The sequence below is a fragment of the Hevea brasiliensis genome, chromosome 17 (genome assembly GCF_030052815.1).
Source record: "Hevea brasiliensis isolate MT/VB/25A 57/8 chromosome 17, ASM3005281v1, whole genome shotgun sequence".
NCBI lineage: Eukaryota > Viridiplantae > Streptophyta > Magnoliopsida > Malpighiales > Euphorbiaceae > Hevea > Hevea brasiliensis.
Window position 1 is genome coordinate 1,904,990 of NC_079509.1, and position 22,513 is coordinate 1,927,502.

The window sequence follows — 22,513 nt, forward strand, 5'->3', positions numbered from 1 at the left end:
TTATAATTATGTTATTTAAACATAAAAAAAATATCCTCATTGTTTTCCTCCCTCCAATCCAAAACACAATGTTAGAGTAAAAGCAGCCTGCTGAAAGTACAATAGAAATGGCTTCCGTATTTGGAAAATTTTAACTGTGGAAAGCGGAAAATTTAAAGTGTGGAAAATTTTGCTGGAAGGTGCGTCCGCGTTGAATGTTCCAAAGGTCAATAAATAGATCAAACAAAGAACCTTATCAAACGCATCAGAATCCTGAGGATCAAGATACGAGGTTCTTAACGTGAGATATTATTTGACGGTGGAGGTAGTGGGTTCAGAAAGGAAACTTTAATGGGGTCCTTGAAGAACGAAGTACGAGTAGTGGAGCAGATTGGAGATGAATCAGGGAAGGAGCCAATCTTGTACGTCAATGGAGTTCGAAGAGTGTTGCCTGATGGGTTGGCCCACTTGACCCTCCTTGAGTATCTCAGAGGTAACTAGGTTCAAGTTTGATTTGTTGGGTTGCCCGTAAATTGCTAGTGTGAGAAAAAGGGAAAAGGCACCTAGTAGGATGGAGTTCTTGGGTGTTAACTCATCTGAATAAGCGTGAAATATTATCTGGGTGAAGCATAGTTTTACAAATTGAATACACTTCACGAAGTGCTTGCTTGAGGACAAGAACATTAATTTATTAGATCATAGGGAAAGAGAGACTTGGAATCTGAACTAACCAAACTGAATCAAATATTTATTTTATTTTAGGTGTAATCAGCAAATCATTTATTCTAATTGTGTTAGTGAAAATTGTTCGATTTTCAAGAATCTCTGGCGAACATCACTTAGGCGGGCTTAAGCTTGGTCAATCAGTCAAAAAATTATCCGTTTCGTAAATTGAATCAAAGTCGCCTTAACCTGCTTGTACATATGTAAGATTGCTTAGTTTCTGGGTTCTTAGACTCTTCGTTATTCAAGAAATAATTAATAGTATAGTTTTGTGCTTGAGCATTGTTTAATTTATGATTAAGCTGATGCTGTGTTCGGTTGTTAAGAGACTTCAATGGAAGTAATGGTATCAAACATTTGGACCTATGATTCTAGAAGTTTTGGTTAAATGCATCTTCTTTTCATAGTTGTGCTACAGTCATTCCATATTCAGCATATGTATCTTATATTTTGTTTGAAATTAAAATTTTGTATTGTGGTTATATGTTGAATTCCATATTTTACATATTAGTTTGTCTTGTTTTGCTTAAATTCCTATTTTCATAAAGTTGTTGAACATAATTATTATTTAATTTTTCTGGGTGGGTGTTGGTTTGGAACTGGCGTTGATATAGACATTGGCTTGGTGGGGACAGTCATTCCATATTCAGCATATGTATCTTATATTTTGTTTGAAATTAAAATTTTGTATTGTGGTTATATGTTGAATTCCATATTTTACATATTAGTTTGTCTTGTATTGCTCAAATTCCTATTTTCATAAAGTTGTTGAGCATAACTATTATTTATTTTTTCTGGGTGGGTGTTGGTTTGGAACTGGCGTTGATATAGACATTGGTTTGGTGGGGACAAAACTTGGCTGTGGTGAAGGTGGTTGTGGGGCTTGCACTGTTATGGTTTCTCATTATAACAAGAGCATGAAGAAATGTGTGTGAGTCTCTCCCTTGCTCTCTCTTGCTTGAATTACGTAATTTTCCAGTATTCTAGTGTGTCTTAGTATTAATGTGGTGATATTGCCTTGAAAATCTTTTGATAGGCATTATGCTGTTAATGCATGCTTGGCTCCTCTCTATTCTGTAGAAGGCATGCATGTAATTACAGTGGAGGGAGTTGGGAGCTGCAAAAATGGCTTGCATCCAATTCAAGTAATAATGTTTTCTATATATTTTATCTTGGTGTTTATTACTACGACCATGAATCTTTTGAATAATTAGGATTATTGTTTATTGTTATTTCTGGTACCAGTTAGTGCAGACATATATTTTGCTGGGTTGAATTTCTTGCCTATAATGCATCTCCAAGAGAGTTTTTCCTGCATGATTTTTCATCAGTGGCTAAAAATTTATAATTGTGAATGTTTAAGAGCTGTAATGGAATTAAAATATTGGTACTTAATTAGCAAGTGTTAAAATTTAATAATTGAAAATAAATTGTTTTCAATTTGTGTATCATCTAAATATAAAAACTGAAATTGAAAAAAAAAATTATAAAATGGTTAAGACAGTGAGTGATGGTGCTTATTGTCATTTGTTGTGGCAGTGGTGTTGATAGTGGTAGATGAGCGACAATGGTGATGGTATAAAGGTTGTGGCTGTGTTGGTTCCACCGACAATGGTGGTGATGTTAATGATATTGATAATGGTAGTGGTGACGATATGTAACAACCATGGTGAAAATGATGGTGATGCCGTGATGGTTGATAAAGAATCATTATTAATTTAAAACATAAAATTTAGCTTTTTTTACTTAGCATATTGAGTGATGTTTGAGGGAAGTTTAGTGAAGGCCAAACTAGTGATATGGAAGGAGTTAGTTTGGATGGAGTGGTACTGTCTCAAAGTAATCACTTAAAATATCTCGGCTCAGTCTTTCAAGTAGATGGGAGATGTGAGGAGGATGTTAGTTATAGGATTAAAGCCGGATGGTTGAAGTGGAGACGTGCCACGGGAGTTTTATGTGATCGCAAGATTCCCAATAAGTTGAAAGGAAAATTTTACCGTACAGCCATACGACCGACTATGTTATATGGTAGTGAGTGTTGGGCATTGAAGGAGTCGTATGCGTCTAAGATAAGAGTTGCAGAGATGAGAATGTTAAGGTGGATGAGTGGCCATACTAGATTAGATAAAATCCATAATGAGAGTATTAGAGAAAAGGTAGGAGTGGTACCAATCGAGGATAAGTTGAGAGAAGGGAGATTGAGGTGATTTGGTCATGTGAAGTGTAGACATACGGAGGCTCCAGTTAGACAAGTAGAGCACATTATGTTAGAGGATAGAAAGAAAAAAAGGGGTAAACCTAAATTGACTTGGAGGAGAGTAGTATAACATGACCTAGAAGCATTACAAATTTCTGAGGATTTAACCCAAAATCGTTTAGAGTGGAGAAAGCGAATCCATATAGCCAACCCCAAATTTTTGGGATAAAGGCTTAGTTGAGTTGAGTTAAGTTGTATTGAGTGATGTTTGAAATTTAAGTGCTTAAAACAAAAATATTATCCAACTCATTGAAAAAGTTAAGTTCTTAAAATTAATGTTATCAAACACATTTAAAAAAATTGGTGACAGGTTTAATTTTAAGTGATTAGTCAAGTTATGAAACCGTTCCTAGATCTATCTTTCTTGCTTTTGCTATCTTCTAAGGCTTGAAAATTGCATTAATGAGAATGTCAAGTACATCTGTGTTTCCTTAATGTTCTGCAGGAATCATTGGCACGTTCTCATGGCTCCCAGTGTGGATTTTGTACTCCTGGGTTTATCATGTCAATGTATGCACTATTAAGGTCAAGCAAAACACCACCCACAGAAGAGCAAATTGAAGAATGCCTTGCTGGAAATTTGTGCCGTTGCACTGGTTATAGGCCGATTGTTGATGCATTTCAAGTTTTTGCAAAAAGTAATGATGCATTATACACTGATAAGTCTACACTAAACCTTAAAGGAGATGAATTTGTGTGCCCCTTAACTGGTAAACCATGTTCATGTAAATCACAAACTGTAGTTGGTCCTGGCAACCACAAACATAATACAGGTTGCGGTGATGGTTTTGAACCCATCTCTTATAGTGAGGTAAATGGGAGTACATATACAGACAAAGAGCTTATTTTTCCTCCTGAGTTGTTATTGATGAAATTAGACCCCCTAAGTTTGAGCGGATTTGGAGGGCTTAAGTGGTATCGACCCTTGAGCCTTCAACATTTGCTTGAGTTAAAAGCTAAACACCCTGAAGCAAAACTATTGATAGGTAATACTGAGGTTGGAATAGAGATGAGGTTGAAGAGAATCCAGTATCATGTTTTGATCTCTGTTGCACATGTACCTGAGCTCAATGTCTTGAATGTCAAGGATGACGGCTTAGAGATTGGTGCTGCAGTAAGACTGACTGAACTCCTGCAAATGCTCAGAAAGGTTGTAAATGAACGGGCTGCTCATGAAGTGTCTTCATGTAAGGCCTTTATTGAACAATTAAAATGGTTTGCTGGGACACAGATAAAAAATGTTGCTTCTGTTGGGGGGAATATATGTACAGCAAGTCCAATATCAGACTTAAACCCTCTCTGGATGGCTGCAAGAGCAAGGTTTCATATCATTGATTGCAGAGGCAACATCAGAACAACCCTCGCAGAAAATTTCTTCCTAGGTTATCGAAAGGTAGATCTTGCAAGTGATGAAGTTTTACTCTCAATATTCTTACCATGGACTAGGCCTTTTGAGTATGTGAAAGAATATAAGCAGGCTCATAGGAGAGATGATGATATTGCAATTGTGAATGCTGGAATGCGTGTCTTTCTTGAGGAAAAAGGTGAACAGTGGTTGGTTTCTGATGCATCAATTGTTTATGGTGGTGTAGCTCCTATCTCTTTGTCTGCAATAAAAGCCAAAGAATTTCTCATTGGGAAGAATTGGAATCAGGAACTTTTGGAGGGTGCTTTGAAAGTGCTAGAAACTGATATCTTGCTTAAGGAAGATGCTCCTGGTGGGATGGTGGAGTTTCGGAAATCTTTAACCCTTAGTTTCTTCTTCAAATTTTTCTTGTGGGTTTCACATCAGATGGATGGGAAGAAATCTATCGAAAGTATACTAATATCTCATTTGTCTGCTGTACAACCATTCCATCGGCCATCAGTTGTGGGAAGTCAGGACTATGAAATTAGAAAACACGGGACAGCTGTGGGTTCTCCTGAGGTTCATCTCTCATCAAGACTTCAGGTACGCCACTCAGAACAAAAACACATACATCAACTAAATATTTATAGTTTGCTGATATTGCATTCTTTTTCTGGGTATATGCTCATATGTAGCATTAAGTAGAAAACATTACCTTACCTATTCTAAACCATGCTACTGAAGGAAAGGTTAGCATGGTTCTCTTATGGATTCATGTCTGAGATTCTTGCAAAGTTGCACCACATGCTGTTATGTTCAGGAGGTTTCTGGGATTTATGGAGTCATGCCTATGTTTACTTTGAGAGAGTTTGATATGTAATTTCCACTTACTAAAAAGTGGGGTAGGCGAAGAGAAGGGGACAAAATTCATAATTGTTGAAGCATGTGTGAAGTATTCTTTATATTCTGTAGTTGGAGTGCAGCAGCTGATTTTTGCTGACTATTAGTCTCCTGCTGTTGAATTATTTCTAGTTTCATAATTTAATCTATTGTTACCATGAGGCTTTGAAAATTTAAGGTCTCTTGTTGTTCTGTCATCTGGACTTGTTGTGACATCAGTACTTAATGCATTGCTTTGCAAGAACAGAGTTCATAGCCATAAGAGTGAAAGTTAAACCGCTAGATTTTGAGGTCAAGCATACCAAAATCTGCTAGTCCAAAATCTTCTTGGTAAGGATACCAAATAGTTTTCTGAGATTAAGCCCTAAACTGGATTGAATGGAGAAATGGATTCATATAGTCAACCCAACTAGCTGGACTAAGGGTTTTTGGGTTGAGTATGGCTATGATGTTTCCTTCCTATAGTATTGGACTGTTAAAGTAGCATTTTTCTGCATTTTTTATTGGCATGATTTTTTGATGTTGGGCACACCTATAGTCACTTCAGCACTAAGCATTGTTGGATATGTGACAATATAATCTTTTTTTATCATAGGCTCACATGCAACTTCATAATTTGATGTTAAGTTGATCATTGGTGTTGACTTATTACTTTTTTTTTTTTAAGGTTTAAATCACTTGAAATATGCTTAAAATGCATATGTTTCTTGTTGTGGATTAGATTCATGAATGGGAATTAGATTCAAGATGTGGTTGGAAACTTCTTTAAGGATTAATTTTAAATATCAATCAAGAAGGTCTAATTTGAAAGCATTCTATAACATTTGGTTGAGCTGTGCTTTTCGTCTTCTCCTTTACAGGTCTAAATCTCCTTTTATTTCAAATTTCCTACTTCTAATGAAACCTTAGTTTCTTTATGCCTTGAGATAAGTATCTTCATAACCTTCTACACATATAATATTCTCTAGGTTACAGGGGAGGCAGAGTATACCGATGATATGCCAATGCCTTCCAATGGTCTGCATGCTGCTTTAGTGTTGAGCAAAAAACCTCATGCTCGAATCGTTAAGATAGATGATTCGGAAGCCAAGTCTTCACCTGGGTTTGCAGGCATATTTTTAGCCAAAGATATTCCAGGTGATAATCGCATTGGCCCAGTGATTGATGACGAGGAGCTGTTTGCTTCAGAGTTTGTCACTTGTGTAGGTCAGGTAAGAAACTTACTCTTTGATGTTACTTGTCCTCTTTTTTATTTTTCTCAATAACCATGTCATTGGTGTATCTAGATATGCCAGAATAGGAAAGCATTTAATGCATTGAATAGAACAATTGAAACCGAATGTCAGTTTTTATGAGTGGACTTGTGACAGCAATTTGGTTTCAGAATCATAATTGATGGTAAAATTTGAAAATTCCCTGGCCATAACCTACTCATGGTCCAGGTTTTGGGGAGGAAACTTTGGAGACAAGCCGTTTAACATTTCTGCATGAAGTGGCTATTCTCAGTATTTGAACTTCTTGACTGCAAGCTTAAGAGTTTTACTATTGAACTAGACTCTTTTACATTAAAAGTTTGAAAATCCTGGAAATTCCATAGAATGACTTCATTTTCTTTTCTTTCTAGTCCAAACAATCAGATGTGTGGTTTCTGCAGGTTATCGGAGTGGTTGTTGCAGATACACATGAAAATGCAAAAATAGCAGCAAGGAAAGTTTATGTGGAGTATGAAGAGCTTCCAGCAATATTATCTATACAGGAAGCTATCAATGCTGACAGTTACCATCCTAACTCAGAGAAGTATTTGAAAAAAGGTGATGTTGAACTCTGTTTTCAATCAGGTCAATGTGACAAAATCATAGATGGGGAAGTTCAAGTGGGTGGTCAGGAACACTTTTACTTGGAGCCACAGGGCAGCTTGGTTTGGACAACAGATAGTGGTAATGAAGTTCATATGATATCATCTACCCAAGTAAGTAATTTCATTTCAAATTTATCAATTTGTTGGTTTTAATTTCATATTATTTTTTATTCATGGCCTCAACAAGAAGTCTAGGGTAAAATGACTTAGAAATTGGGCTGGTTTTGGATTCTGGTTTGGCAAGTGATTGATCTGGACTCAAGTGATTGATAATTACATACTTATGGCTGACAGTCAAATATGGATAAGTGGGCAATTATTTGCATTTTAGTCTCAGTTTCAGCAGTTAATGGATGTTTAAATTTGTTTAAATTAGTAATTTTAGCCTAATGTAGATCAAAATTATAAATTATTATATCTTTTATCTTGCTACTCTTTGAGTCCCGTTGGCTGCATCACTACTTCAATGTTCATGTGAACTTTGTTATCAAATAGCTTCTTTTTTTCTTTATTTTTTTTTTTCACTGAATTGACACAATGTCATTCTCCGTGTGCAGGCTCCTCAGAAACACCAGAAGTATGTGGCTCATGTTCTTGGCCTTCCAATGTCAAAAGTGGTTTGTAAAACCAAAAGAATTGGTGGTGGATTTGGTGGAAAGGAGACAAGATCAGCTTTCCTTGCTGCTGCAGCTTCTGTCCCATCATATATGTTGAATCGGCCAGTGAAAATCATTTTAGACAGAGATATAGACATGATGATTACTGGGCAGCGCCACGGCTTTCTTGGAAAGTACAAGGTATCATTTATGGTGCTTAAAACTGGATTCTGATGTGTATGTGTCCGTTGCAATTTTGTTTTTTATGTTATGCTGTACAAGACTGCTTCATAATCTACAAGGTGGTTTATGCAATATGATATTGTACAATATAGGAGAGGAAATTACATCTAACCCTTAATGACGTTTTCTGGATTTGCTGGCAATGTGTTTTCTGAAGTGTTGATTTGCCCTTCAGCGGATCTCTATTGAGAAAATCCATCAAACTGACAGAGCAATGCATATGTGCACTGGGCATGAGCTTTAAAAGCCATTTTATTTTGTCTTCTTCCCCCTCAAATAGAGGTTGCTTTGAAATTTCATGGCAACAATATGAGTCCAGTATGCATGATTTTTCCAAAATTTGAAAATTTTTTCAGTTTTTAAGTATCTGTGTTGTATATGCAGACTGGCTAGAAAGGAGAGTGTTATTTAATGTTTCTGTATCTAGTGAACCAGATGATATTTTATAATCTAGTTTATTTATTGTTGGGGAATCATAATCTTGTTTCAAAAAGAATATAATGCTTGTTTCAAAAAGAATATAATGTAAGATAGATGGTGGGAAGAGGAGATGAATGTAGAACGGGGTTACTTCTTTGTTTGAAGGAAGAAACAGAAAAGAAGAGGAAGGAGAAACTTTACTTCCTGTGTATCTTGAACTGAATTAACCAATGCTCTTTTTTTTTTTTTTTTCTTAATTCAGTGAATTTTTTATTCTTTCTGCTTCTTTGGATTTAAAAATGATGGAACTGAATTCATGATTGTTGAAAATTACATCATTTAGGTTGGGTTTACAAAGGAGGGAAAAGTCCTTGCTTTGGATCTTAAAATCTACAATAATGCTGGGAATTCTCTAGATCTGTCTCTTGCTGTTCTTGAACGTGCCATGTTTCATTCTGACAATGTCTATGAGATACCAAATATCAGAATACTGGGACGAGTTTGCTTTACCAATTTTCCCAGTCACACTGCCTTCCGAGGATTTGGGGGCCCTCAAGGAATGCTTATAACGGAGAATTGGATTCAAAGAATTGCTGTAGAACTTAACAAAAACCCAGAAGAGATAAGGGTAAGTGATATGAGCTGGTTAATTAGTTCATTTTACCTGTGATTGATAATTTCTGTCTTTATTGTCTTTTTTTTTTTCATATATTTTTATGTAATCAAAATATTACCAGGAAATCAATTTCCAAGGTGATGGATCCATGCTGCATTACGGCCAACAGCTTCAATACTGTACGCTAACCCAGCTCTGGAATGAACTGAAGTTATCTTGCAATCTTTTGAAGGCTCGTGAAGACATTAACCATTTTAATCTTCATAATCGCTGGAAGAAGCGTGGTGTTGCTATGGTTCCAACAAAATTTGGCATATCCTTTACAACAAAGCTGATGAACCAGGTAATCCATGAAACAGTATTGTATTGAGGAAGTAGGTTCTACAATGGGCCTGGTGTGTCTTTGGTCTAATAGTCTAGGATTGTAACTTTTTAGCTAGTATCTTCTTCAGATCGTGGGCTATGAATTACGAGTCCAAAATAGAGTTCCAAATATTATAAATTTTTTAATGTAACTAGGGACAGCATGGCAAAATGTAATCTTATTTGATATTGAAGTGTACTTGCAAGTGAAAAACTTCATATGTGTTATAGGAAGTCAATCCTATAATTATGTAAATAATATTCTTTCTTAATTAGTTAGCTAATTAGTTAGCATAGTTAGTGGGATATAACCCAATTAGAATACTTAATTATAGGATACTTTGTATATAAATACCTTGTATCTCATTCAACAAAATATACAAAAAATATTCACTTCATGGTATCAGAGCCTTGTTGGAAAAGAATTTTTCTGAGAAAACTATCAAAAGCGTCATTGTGGAGTTAGGTCACCATCTCAAGGTGACATTTAAGTCTCACCACCCACCTAGGAATAAATCTCCCTTGCCGGCGACCTGACTCAGAAAATCCGGTCACTAGAAGACCGGCGAGTGAGGCTCACGCGTTGGTATAAGCTCCTGCTGCCGCTCCACTCGCCGGAGCGTGGAGGCGCTTCCGACGTCTTCTGCCACTCCGATCGCTCTCGCTGGCATTGCCTTGGGTGTATACTGCATTTCTGTTAGTTGTTTTGTCAAAGGGTGCCTTTGTGGAGGTGATTTGCCTTGGTCCACCTACTGTTGGGTATGTTTTCTGGCTTCGTTTACACTAAACTGCTTTAAAATTGTGTCTTGAGGTGTGTGTTTATTGGTTTGGGAAAGGAGATTTCTGTGATTTGCTACTGTGAAATTTTTTTTAATGGCGGAAAGTAAAAGTGTGATAGTTGATGTGATTCTTATGATGACTAAAATCACGGAACACAAATTTAATGGTTCTAATTATCTGGATTGGAGTAAAATGGTTCGAGTTTATTTGCGGAGTATCGATAAAGATGATAATCTCACCCAAGATCCACTTACTGATGATACAAAGTAAACTTGGATGAGAGAGGATGCTCGTTTGTTTCTGAAAATTTGAAATTCCATTAATAGTGAGGTAATTAGCTTAATTAATCATTGTAAGTTTGTTAAAGAATTGATGGATTATTTAGAATTCTTATATTCAGGTAAAGGAAATATTTTTCGTATTTAAGAGGTATGTAAGACATTCTATAGTGCAGAGAAACAAGATAGGTCTCTCACAGTCTATTTAATAGATTTTAAAAGGATCTATGAGGAACTTAATGTCTTAATGCCATTTAATCTTAATGTGAAAGTTTAGCAAGCTCAACGAGAACAAATGATTGTCATGAGTTTTTTGGCAGGTCTTCCCCCAGAGTTTGAGACTTCTAATTTCAAATTCTTTCTGGTTCTGAAATTTCATCTCTGCATGATACTTTCTCAAGAGTACTTCATACTGAAGCTCCTCAATTCTCCCAATATGTTAATAGTGCTCTTGTTAGTCATACTGACAGTGACAGGCAAAGTTATAAAGGAGTCAATAAAGGAGGATATAGTGGCAATAGTGGTAACCAGCGTAGTGGGGAGGTTGCCCCTAATCGTGACTCAGAAGGAATTGAATGTTACTATTTCCATGAGTCAGGTCATACAAAAAGGTATTGTCCGAAACTTTAGAATAAAAACCCACGATCTCGGATGGCTAATGTGGTAGTTGATGACTCTTCAATAGCTCCTTCTGAGAAAGCAGTTTTAGTATCCGCTAAAGAATATGCACAGTTCTCACAGTATCAAGCCTCTCTAAAGTCCTCTAGTTCCCTAGTCACTGCAATAGTTGAGTTAGGTAAATCTACTACATGTCTTGTCTCCTTCAAATGGATCATTGATTCTGGTGCTACAGACCACATGTCAGATAATTCTAACCTTTCGTCTACATTCAACCCCATCATCCTTCATCCTCTGTTGTTTTGGCCGATGGGTCCAAGTCTTGTGTAATTGGTTATGGCATTGCAAATCTCACACCATCCATTTTTGTATCATCTGTTATGTGTTTACCCAAACTCGCCTTTAATTTACTCTCTGTTAGTAAACTTACTCGAGTGTTAAATTATAGTGTCTCATTTTTTTTTTTATCATTGTTTGTTTTAAGATCTTACAGCGAAACGGATTATTTGTAGAGGATATGAGTTTGGAGGCCTCTACATCCTTGACAAACAGGTGCCAAGATATCTTGTGTATTCCAGTATTTTAACTCCTATTGAAGTCCATTGTCGGTTAGGACATCCGTCTTTATCTGTCTTGAAGAAATTATGTCCGCAGTTTCAGTCTTTGTCAATTTTAGATTTTTAGTCCTGTCAGTTTGCTAAACATTATCGTTTGCCTAAAGTGTCTCGAGTTAATAAACGAGCTTCTTCCCCTTTTGAGTTAGTTTATTCTGATGTATGGAGTCCATGTCCTGTTATTTCAAACTCTGGATTCAAGTATTTTGTTACATTTGTTGATGATTATTCCCGTGTTACTTGGTTATTTTTAACGAAGAATCGTTCGGAATTTTTTTCTATTTTTTGTGCCTTTTGTGCTGAGATTCAAAATCAATTTAATACGTCTATGCGTATATTGAGAAGTGATAATGCTAAGGAATATATTTCTGGAAATTTTCAAACTTACATGTCACAAAAAGGCATTCTTCATCAGACATCTTATATTTCAACTCCATCCCAGAATGGAGTTGCTGAAAGGAAAAATAGACATCTCCTTGAGGTAGCACGGGCACTCCTTTTTCAAATGAAGGTTCCTAAACAGTTTTAGGCTGATACAGTTTCTACTGCTTGTTTCCTTATTAATCGTATGCCATCATCTGTCCTTAACGGTGACATTCCTTATACCATTTTGTTTTCTTTTAAATCTTTGTTTCTTATTGAACCTCGTGTCTTTAGTAGTACTTGTTTTGTGCGAGATGTTCGTCCACAGGTTACTAAACTGGATCCCAAGTCTCTTAGGTGTCTCTTCCTTGGATATTCTCACCTTCAAAAAGGGTACATATGTTTTTCTCCAACCCTTAATCGTTATATTGTGTTTGCTGATGTTATCTTTTTCCAATCTACTGCATTCTTTCCTCCCTCACCTATTTATGAGAGTTCGGGGGAGGAAGATAGTCTCTTAGTCTATTCTGTCCATCCAGTGTCAAGTCCTCAGCCAGGTCCTCAAAATTCTCTTGCACCAGCATCGGCTCAACCCCCTCTCCCACCTGTTGTTCATGTTTATTCTAGGAGGTTGGAGACTCTTGACTCAGATCCTCCACTAGCTTCTTCGTCAGAAGATCTAGTTCCATTCACTGCTCTTCAATCTGACTTATATCTTCCCATTGCTCTTTGCAAAGGTAAATGTCAATGTACTTATCCTATCTCTTTCTTTGTATGTTATAATCACTTGTCTCCTTCATCTCGTTGTTTTATTAGTTATCTAGATACTATTTCTATTCCTAAAACTGTTGCTGAGGCATTTTCCCATCCTGGTTGGCGTGTTGCAATGAAAGAGGAAATGGTGACTTTAGATACTAATGGTACTTGGGAATTGGTGCATCTGCCTCGGGATAAGAAAGCTACTGGATGTAAATGGACTTTTACAGTCAAGTGAATCCTGATGGTACTGTGGCTCGTCTCAAGGCTCATATTGTTGTTAAAAGATATACTCAGACTTATGGCACTAATTACTCTGACACTTTCTTTCCTGTTGCTAAACTAGCTTCTGTTCGCTTGTTTGTTTTTTTGACAGCTAGATATGATTGGCCTTTACATCAGTTAGATATCAAAAATGCTTTCCTTCATGGTAATCTTCAGGAGAAAGTTTATATGGAGCAATCATCGGGTTTTGTTGCTCAGGGAGAGTTAGTCAAAGTTTGTAGGCTTCAAAAATCCCTTTATGGCTTGAAACAAAGACCTCGAGCTTGGTTTGGCTGATTCAGTGAGGTAGTTCAGTAGTTTGGTATGAAGAAGAGCAAGTCCGATCATTCGGTGTTTTATAGACATTCTAAAGCTGGACTAATCTTACTTATAGTATATGTTGATGACATTGTTATTACTGAAAATGACTCTGCAGGTATTTCATCACTTAAGTCATTCCTTCAGACTCAGTTTCAAGCAAAAGATTTGGGTTTATTGAAAAATTTTTTAGGCATTGAAGTTTTAAGGTGTAAGAAAAGCATCTTCTTATCTCAGAGGAAGTATGTCCTTGATTTATTGGCGGAAACAGGAAAAATATGTGCCAAACTATGCAGTGCACCAATGACTCCAAATCTTCAGCTCACAACAGGAGATAGTGAACTATTTGAGGACCCTGAGATGTATAGGAGATTGGTTGGTAAGCTTAATTATCTCACAGTGACTCGTCTGGGTATTGCATATTCAGTTAGTATTGTAAGTCAATTTATGTCCTCTCCTACTATTAACCATTGGGAAGCTTTGGAGCAAATTTTATGTTATTTGAAGGGTGCTCCAGGTCGTGATCTCTTATATAGCAATCATGGGCACTTAAATATTGAGTGTTTTCCAGATGCAGATTGGGCAGGTTCAAAGATTGATAGGAGATCTATTACAGGATATTGTATCTTTGTTGGAGGAAACTTAATATCTTTGAGAAGTAAGAAACAAACAGTAGTTTCTTATTCGAATGCTGAATCAGAATATTGAGCTATGGCTTAAGCTGTGTGTGAAGTAATGTGGACACGTCAGTTATTGGAAGAAGTAGGTCTTGAGACCTCATCTCCTGCCATACTATGGTGTGACAATCAAGTCGCTCTCCATATCGCCTCAAATCCAGTGTTTCATGAGCATACTATGCATCTTGAAATTGATTGTCACTTCCTTCGAAAAAAGATTCAATAGAAGATCATCTCAACAGGGCATGTCAAACCTGGAGAGCAGTTAGGAGATATCTTCACAAAGGCTTTGAATAGGGCCCGGGTTGACTACATTTGTAACGAGTTGGACATGATTAATATCTATGCTCCAACTTGAGGGGGAGTGTTATAGGAAGTCAATCCTATAATTAGGGGTGGCCACGGTTCAGGAACCGCCGGTTTAGGTTCAATGAAATCATGAACCTGAATCAAACCGCCAGGGGACGGTTTGGAAGACGGTTCCTGAACCGTCGGTTCCGGTTTGAGCCCCGGTTTAAAACGGTTTGAAGGGCAGTTCGAAAAAGAACGGTTCAAGACAGTTTGGAAGACGGTTTGAAAGTGGTTTAGGGATGGTTTAAGGGTAGTTTAGACAAAAAAAATTAGAGAAAAATTTTATTGATTCAAAATTTAAGTTATATTTGTAAAAATATTTTAATTTTTCTTAGAAATCTTTTAATCAAAATAAAATAAGAAAAAAAAAGAAAAAATAATTTATCTTTAAGAAAAATTTAATAAATAAAGACTTGAACCTGATTAAAAAACTAGAGATGAAATTAATTTTTTATAAAGAAATTAGCAAAAAGTGTATGAACTTAATTTTGCCTAAATATACCTTTAGGATTTAGAGGAATAAAAATTTCTAGTTCTATTACTTGCCTTTTTAAAAAAATTATATAATAATTGATAATTAAAAAGTATAAAAGAGAAAAAAAATTAAAATAGAGGGTATTGAAAATTTTATTGAGGATTTAAAGTAATAACAAAGTAATTGAGATAGTATTGAAAATTTCAGTAAGTATATAAAATAATAAAGTAGGAAAATTGAGAGAGTATTGGAAATTAAAATGAGTATAGAAAATAATTATTTAGAGAATTTGAGAAAAATTAAAAAAATATTAAGAATTGAAGAAAATGCAGAGAATAATTGTGTAGAGAATTAATGATATATATAAATGAATTAGGAGTGAGGTAACATATTTATTGAATTTTTTTATATTTAAATCGCCGGTTTAATCCGGTTTGAAATCGTCGGTTCAATCCGGTTCGGAACCGCCGGTTCACGGTTCTTAAAAAATATGAACCTGAACCAAACCGCAGAAGGACATTTCGGTCCGGTTTGAAGCCGGTTCCGGTTTTGACTGGTTTTGGTCCGGTTTTGATCGAACCGGTTTCGGTTTGGTTCCAGTTCAAAACCGGACCGTGGCCACCCCTACCTATAATTATGTAAATAATATTTTTTCTTAATTAGTTAGCATAATTAGTGGGATATAACCCAATTAGAATACTTAATTATAGGATTCTTTATATATAAATACCTTGTATTTCATTCAACAAAATATACAAAAAATATTCACTTCAATATGGAAAAGGCCACCATCAATAAAAGAAATAAGCATTACACTTACAAGCATCGAATCATGTCTCCTCAAACGCTATCCTTTTACATTGGTCTTCCATGGAAGAAACATAATCCTGAATGTGTATATCTCTTCTTAATGATTATAGGCAGGTGCTCTGGTTCATGTTTACACAGATGGAACCGTTTTAGTTACACATGGAGGAGTTGAGATGGGACAAGGTTTGCATACAAAGGTAGCTCAAGTTGCTGCTTCTGCCTTTAATATTCCTCTCAGTTCCGTGTTCATATCAGAGACGAGCACCGACAAGGTATTAAGGCTATTTTCAACCTGGCACTTGATATTGTTCCATTTTATGGGAAATTATTTTCTATAGTGAATCTACCATATGAATACAACATTTTGCAGGTGTGGATTTTGCATTTATATAACTGTTATGTAGATTTTAGAGGAGTTTAATATATCCTGTTGCATTCGATGCTGGGTTTGGGTTTTGTGAAGGACTCAACCTCATAGTGTTGCAAGGGGACATGGACTTGAGAGCTGAAATGAGAATTATGTACCTGGAAGGTTGTCATGGCTAGATCTAGATCAATAACGTCTTAAGTGCATTTTATAAGTATTGGTATTTGGTAGTGTACTTGCATCTTTTGACTGGCGGAAAGACAAAATCATTAATAAATATATAGTTTAAGATAGCAAAAAATTTGTCTTTTTTCCTGTGTTTTGAAATATTTGTAAAATCTTTTTGTGGGGCTTTCATCAATAGATATTCTTTAGCTTTTCTTCTCCCTTCTCTCTATGCTTGTCAATCCTGGCAAAGCCTGGATAATATATTTTAAAATTAAGAAAAGATTGCTCGTCTGTTGAACTTTAGCCTGAGGTTCTGCAGCAAAATTCTAAACCATGACGTATTAATATGTTTTTGTTTATCTTGAGTTTTCTTATTGCATTCTCATGTGCTGATGTATTCATCTGTGTATGTGGTTAAATAGTCAAATTGCTGATACCTATTCTCCGTATTTATATTTTGTTTCCTGTCAAATCAGTTAATATTCTAAATGAATAACCCATAACTTGCCCTTGAACTTTCATTTCTAAATTAATATTCTAATCCTTGCAGGTACCTAATGCATCACCAACAGCAGCTTCCGCAAGCTCTGATATGTATGGAGCAGCAGTATTGGATGCCTGTGAGCAGATAAAAGCACGAATGGAGCCCATTGCGTCAAAACATAATTTCAGCTCATTTGCGGAGGTGGGTTTATTCTCATGATTTCTGCATAAAATTTTCTGGGTTTATCCTTTCAATGAAAAAGTTTAGTTTCACACCCTTTTATGTGTGCAAGATTATCTCCTTAGTGTCTGATTAGAAATCAACTATCAAAAGACTTAAGTATGTTTATACATCATATCCTGATGCTTAAATGTAAATGCAACTGTTTCCAGATGGCAAGATGACCATTAAGTGTTCTCTAATTTTTTGGGATTTTATGATCATACGGAACAAGAAGTTGTCTTGCTGGGAAAATTTGGAAGCAATTAGATCATTTTATAGCCATTTGATAGATTATCTATTGTATGGCTGTTCTTGAAATCTTACTTCTGGCCTTTATTCCCAGTAAGGTCCTTCGTTATCACAAGTTATATATGGTGGTTAATTTAAATTGTTCACAGCTGGCAAGTGCATGCTACGTTCAGCGAATAGACCTTTCTGCTCATGGATTTTATGTTACACCCGAGATTGGCTTTGATTGGAGAACTGGTAAAGGAAACCCATTTAGGTACTTCACCTATGGGGCTGCCTTTGCTGAGGTTGAAATTGATACATTGACTGGCGATTTCCACACAAGGGCAGCAAATATTATCTTGGATCTTGGATATTCCCTCAATCCAGCCATTGATGTTGGACAGGTGTGTGCCATTTCTTTCCGTGACTTTTTTTGGGCTGTACATCATTTTAAAGTTCATTGAACTTACAAATGATATTGTCTACCTTCTTCATGTCTTAATCTAAAACATTGCAAAATTTATGCACTTTTACATAAAATATCATGTATGACATTTTGCCGTATGCTTCAATGTGATTCAGATTGAAGGAGCATTTATACAAGGTTTGGGGTGGGTAGCCTTGGAAGAACTTAAGTGGGGAGACTTAGCTCACAAGTGGATACCACCTGGCTGCTTGTATACGTGTGGGCCTGGAAGCTACAAGATTCCTTCCATAAATGATGCTCCCTTCAAATTCAATGTGTCACTTCTAAAGGTATGCTCTATCAATTGCCTTTGAAATGCATGGGAAACTTTCATGTTTTAGGAAGTTTGAGTTATCTCTTTAACCTCCTCCCAGCATTGATTCTTTAGATATGGAGTCATCACTTTATTCTCTAAAATACAAAATTTGAAGTGAGGCTTTCTATTTAATTGAAACTTGATATACTTGGGCATTGATATAAAGCAAATTGCTTAGTCTATCTAAAAAACCTGACCTGTATTTCAATTACCATCCAACTCTTGCAATGATTTATTTCCGTAAGAAGCCAAATCACCCATTAGAGATAAAATAAGTACTTCCGAGCTTCCTAGCCCTAGGACATGTTCATAATCACTGGCTGCTGAGATGTACAAGGCAGTAGAAGATGCGGGGGCGATGGATGTATGTTTTATGATAACCCAACTGGTGACATTTTCTTTAGAGGACCTCAACGTTTACTCAGTGCTGTGAGCAGATATGGGAAGCGAGGGGAACATTAATTTTCATTCTTTATAAAGTTTTAGCTTTTGTATTAAAACGATAACGCGGTTACAATCTAATAAATTAAATATAGCTGATTGCGTGTCAGTTCTTGTCCTATTGGATGAGCTCCAATGATTTGATTTGCATCATTTCTGCTCTATTATGGCTTTAAAGCTGGGATGTAATTTTTCTGCTTTGTTTCTTTATAATTGACAGGGCCATCCAAATGTAAAGGCCATCCATTCATCTAAAGCTGTTGGCGAGCCTCCATTTTTTCTGGCTTCAGCCGTCTTTTTCGCCATCAAAGATGCCATTATAGCTGCAAGAGCAGAAGTAGGGCATTGCGAGTGGTTTCCACTTGATAATCCAGCAACACCTGAACGGATTCGGATGGCTTGTTTAGATGAATTCACAGCGCCATTTGTAAACTCTGATTACCGCCCCAAGCTTAGTGTTTAATTCATTATTATTGGCATGCATGCTATGATTACCTTAATTATTCTGAAACTCTTAAATCACATTTCCAGCGACCTTATATGAAATGCCTAATCCATTTCCTAAATGACAAATTGAATAATCAGGCATCATTAAGCTTAATATATTTATATTTGAAATATTTATTCTTTGATTAGTTTGACATGTGCTATTCCCACTAATGAGAACGTAATGCGATGCGTATGTGTATAATGTAGAGTCAACTCTAATGCCATATTAGAAACTTAAATTCAATATTAAAATTCAGGGGGCCTAATATGATATTAAGCTTTTATGATATTCAGTTTCTAGCACCATCTCTTAATTGGATGTGGAATAACATGATCCAATTGCCAACTTTTCAGAAAAATTTGAAGCACTAAAGGAAAATCTTGGCAAGAAAAGACCACTGATTGAAGGATTCTTCTTAATAATTCCCTATTTAGAATCTAAAATTTTGCAAAAATTTAATTTAATTGATTTTTTTTAGTTAATTTTAATTGATAGAATTTAATTCTTTTTAATTTAAAAAAAAATAAAAATTATGAGAATTCAATTTAATTCTTTTCTTGCAAATGAATTATTCTAAACTAAGCTTAACCTCTTTAGGTAGAAGATTTCCAATTTGCACAGGCCATTTGAAGCATTCATTCTTATATATAATATGGAGAAACCTTGCAATTCTAATTAATTTCCAGGAAGACCTACTCAGAACCTGCCCCAACTAATCCATATGGAAGAGATTTTTCCATCGTCTTCTTTTTTCTACCATCATTATGACTTCTTGATACATAATATATGTAAATCTTTCAACAACTCCCTAAAATTGTTTTTTTTTTTTTTTTTTAAAGTAGGGGATAGAGAAAGAAAGGGATTTAAGTTTGATTCTATTAAGAGAATAATATGCATTTCGCCACCAAATCAAGACAGCTAAGGCATTTGCCAAATTATAATTTATGCATGTTTGAATCCTGTCATGTTTACTTGCAAATCTATATCAAAACCTAATCTATTAGGGATTTAATTTTTTTTTTTCCCTAAAACAAATGAAAGATAGATAATACCCATTTACTTTGTCAAATTAGTTATTTTCCCTCCTCTCTTATAAGGACAGACAGATTACCAACTAATTGATTGTGAACTTCAAATAAAACAATAATGCAACGCGGAAATGTGCTGGAGACAGAAACATAAGTCTACTCTATGATGAGGAATGTTTAATTAATTTATTATTTCTTTGACAAATTCACACCTAATTTCTTGTTATTTTTAATTACAAGTTCCTTTACGGAAGTCTTTGCATTTATATTATTTTTTTTTTCTCTTTTTTTCCAGGCATAATAAGCCAAAAAGTTAAAAGATTTTCCAAATTATGGAATCCAACTAATTAATCCTGATTATGCTTATTGCTCTAATTTCATGAACACAAAAAAGATAAAAATTAATCCATGTCGATGATTATCCCATTAATTTCTTTTGATTCGAATCCCACTATGATAAACTTTTATGCCATATTGATCTATAGCTAGCTAGCTAACCTCCATGCATTGTTTGCTTTTCATGCAAGTATAATGGCGATAACTAATTTTAATATAATTGACTGAGACAAACTTATATTAGTTGCTAATTAAATATATTGTAATTTGATAATATTTACTTGAGATATCTTAGTGGCTGATCAAATAAGACAATGATGTGCCAACAAATTGGCAATTACTTCAAATATTTGTTTATTTATTTGTTGGTTTTAATTTCTAATTTTTATTAATTAAGCTCCAATATTGTAAGTTTCGACTCAAGCATACCAAAACGGACGAAGCCTCCCTTCTCCACATCAGTATTAAAACGAACTCGTGAGATGTGGCATCATCATTCTGACTGTTTCAAGATGTGTGAACATTTAACATGAGAGGCATATAGAGGCCAGTGGAATCTCAACACCCACTCTTAACAATAAAGCGCAAGAAAATGGAATAATTTATTGCAAGTTGGATGCATTAATATGAATTAATAATCATGAGTTCCTCAATGGATCAAGGAGATTAGTGCTATATAAACTGAAAGAGCTTAGTTTTAATTCCAACACCCATCGATTTATCTTTGATCCCAAAGGCATAGCAATTCCAAGATTGTGGAACTTTGAGGTCAAACAATGTTAAGGAATATGGCCAATGTTTGGCCATGCCTAGTGTATGCCTTGGCATTAAGCTTGATGGCTAATGTGGTAACTGCAGATTACGAGCCCTATTATCCATCACCGCCACCCCCACCCTACATGTACAAGTCACCGCCACCTCCACCTCCTTACATTTACCAGTCACCACCACCTCCACCATATGTTTACAAGTCTCCTCCACCTCCATCACCATCACCTCCTCCTCCTTATGTCTATAAATCCCCACCTCCACCATCTCCATCACCACCACCGCCTTATTATTATAAGTCACCACCGCCACCATCACCATCCCCTCCACCTCCATACTACTACAAGTCCCCACCTCCACCATCACCATCACCACCACCGCCTTATTATTACAAGTCACCACCGCCACCATCACCATCCCCTCCACCTCCATACTACTACACGTCTCCACCTCCACCTTCACCATCACCACCACCACCTTACTACTACAAATCACCACCTCCCCCATCTTCATCCCCTCCACCTCCATATTATTACACATCTCCACCTCCACCTTCACCATCACCACCACCACCTTACTACTATAAGTCACCACCACCACCACCACCATCCCCACCACCTCCATACAATTACACATCCCCGCCTCCACCTTCACCATCACCACCACCACCTTACTACTACAAATCACCACCTACCTCATCTCCATCCCCTCCACCTACATACTACTACCAGTCCCCACCTCCACCATCTCCTTCACCGCCACCTCCTTATTACTACAAGTCACCACCACCACCATCACCATCTCCCCCACCTCCATACTACTATAAGTCCCCACCTCCACCATCTCCTTCTCCTCCACCTCCTTATTACTATAAGTCACCGCCACCACCATCGCCGTCCCCTCTGCCTCCGTATTATTACAAATCACCACCACCACCATCACCATCCCCTCCGCCTCCGTACTACTATAAGTCTCCACCTCCATACTACTACCAGTCCCCACCTCCACCATCTCCTTCCTCTCCACCTCCTTATTACTACAAGTCACCGCCACCACCTTCTTCATCCCCACCTCCCCCTGCATATTATTACTACTCTCCTCCACCTCCTCCTGTTTACTAAGAAAAAGACAGCTCAATTTTAAGTTCATGTAAGTACAATTTTCTACATGCTTCATCTTGCACTTTCAATTAGTTTTCTCTTATATAGAATTCTTATATATAATTAATATAAACATGGAGCAACCCTAAGTGATGAACACTTTTGCACTACACACACACACATATATATATATCCAGTCGGTGTACATCGTCTGATCATATATATGAAGGTTACTGTTTTGCATTACTGTAGGTTACAAATTAATGAAGAGAATAATAGCTCCGAGACTTAGTGTGATGATTCTTGGGGTTCGCTGTCTTTCACACAAATACAATACAAAGAAGCAGCATGGAGGGATGCTCTGCTGTGTCGTCCATACATATATATATTTTTTTCATCTCACGGCCATATGATGCATTGTTTTCGCTTTTCGTTAGATTGTATTATTTCACTGTGAAACATTAAAAATAAAAAGGATATTTTATGGCC

The 22,513-nt window shown here is 36.2% G+C and overlaps 2 protein-coding genes across 4 annotated transcripts; both read left to right on the forward strand.

Moving 5' to 3' along the window:
- Positions 1-83: 83 nt before the first annotated feature.
- On the forward strand, positions 84-18,922 carry LOC110639025 (xanthine dehydrogenase 1). 3 transcript variants are annotated; one of them, XM_021789790.2, is made up of 14 exons: positions 84-472; positions 1,534-1,633; positions 1,739-1,847; positions 3,405-4,910; positions 6,176-6,418; positions 6,862-7,176; positions 7,623-7,862; positions 8,668-8,952; positions 9,062-9,283; positions 15,718-15,879; positions 16,693-16,827; positions 17,247-17,483; positions 17,662-17,835; positions 18,523-18,922. In XM_021789790.2, the coding sequence occupies exons 1-14, from the start codon at positions 331-333 to the stop codon at positions 18,763-18,765; spliced, it is 4,113 nt and encodes a 1,370-aa protein (XP_021645482.2). In that variant the 5' UTR covers positions 84-330; the 3' UTR covers positions 18,766-18,922. The 3 variants fall into 3 exon arrangements, with proteins under 3 accessions (XP_021645482.2, XP_057995448.1, XP_021645492.2); XM_058139465.1 differs by having other exon boundaries at positions 92-472; positions 4,191-4,910; XM_021789800.2 differs by lacking the exon at positions 84-472 and having other exon boundaries at positions 1,544-1,629.
- A 1,922-nt stretch (positions 18,923-20,844) lies between these two features.
- LOC110639044 (extensin-2-like) lies at positions 20,845-22,513 on the forward strand. Its single transcript, XM_021789823.2, has 2 exons — positions 20,845-22,073; positions 22,277-22,513. Exon 1 carries the CDS (start codon positions 20,933-20,935, stop codon positions 22,043-22,045), a length of 1,113 nt encoding a protein of 370 aa, XP_021645515.2. The 5' UTR covers positions 20,845-20,932; the 3' UTR covers positions 22,046-22,073; positions 22,277-22,513.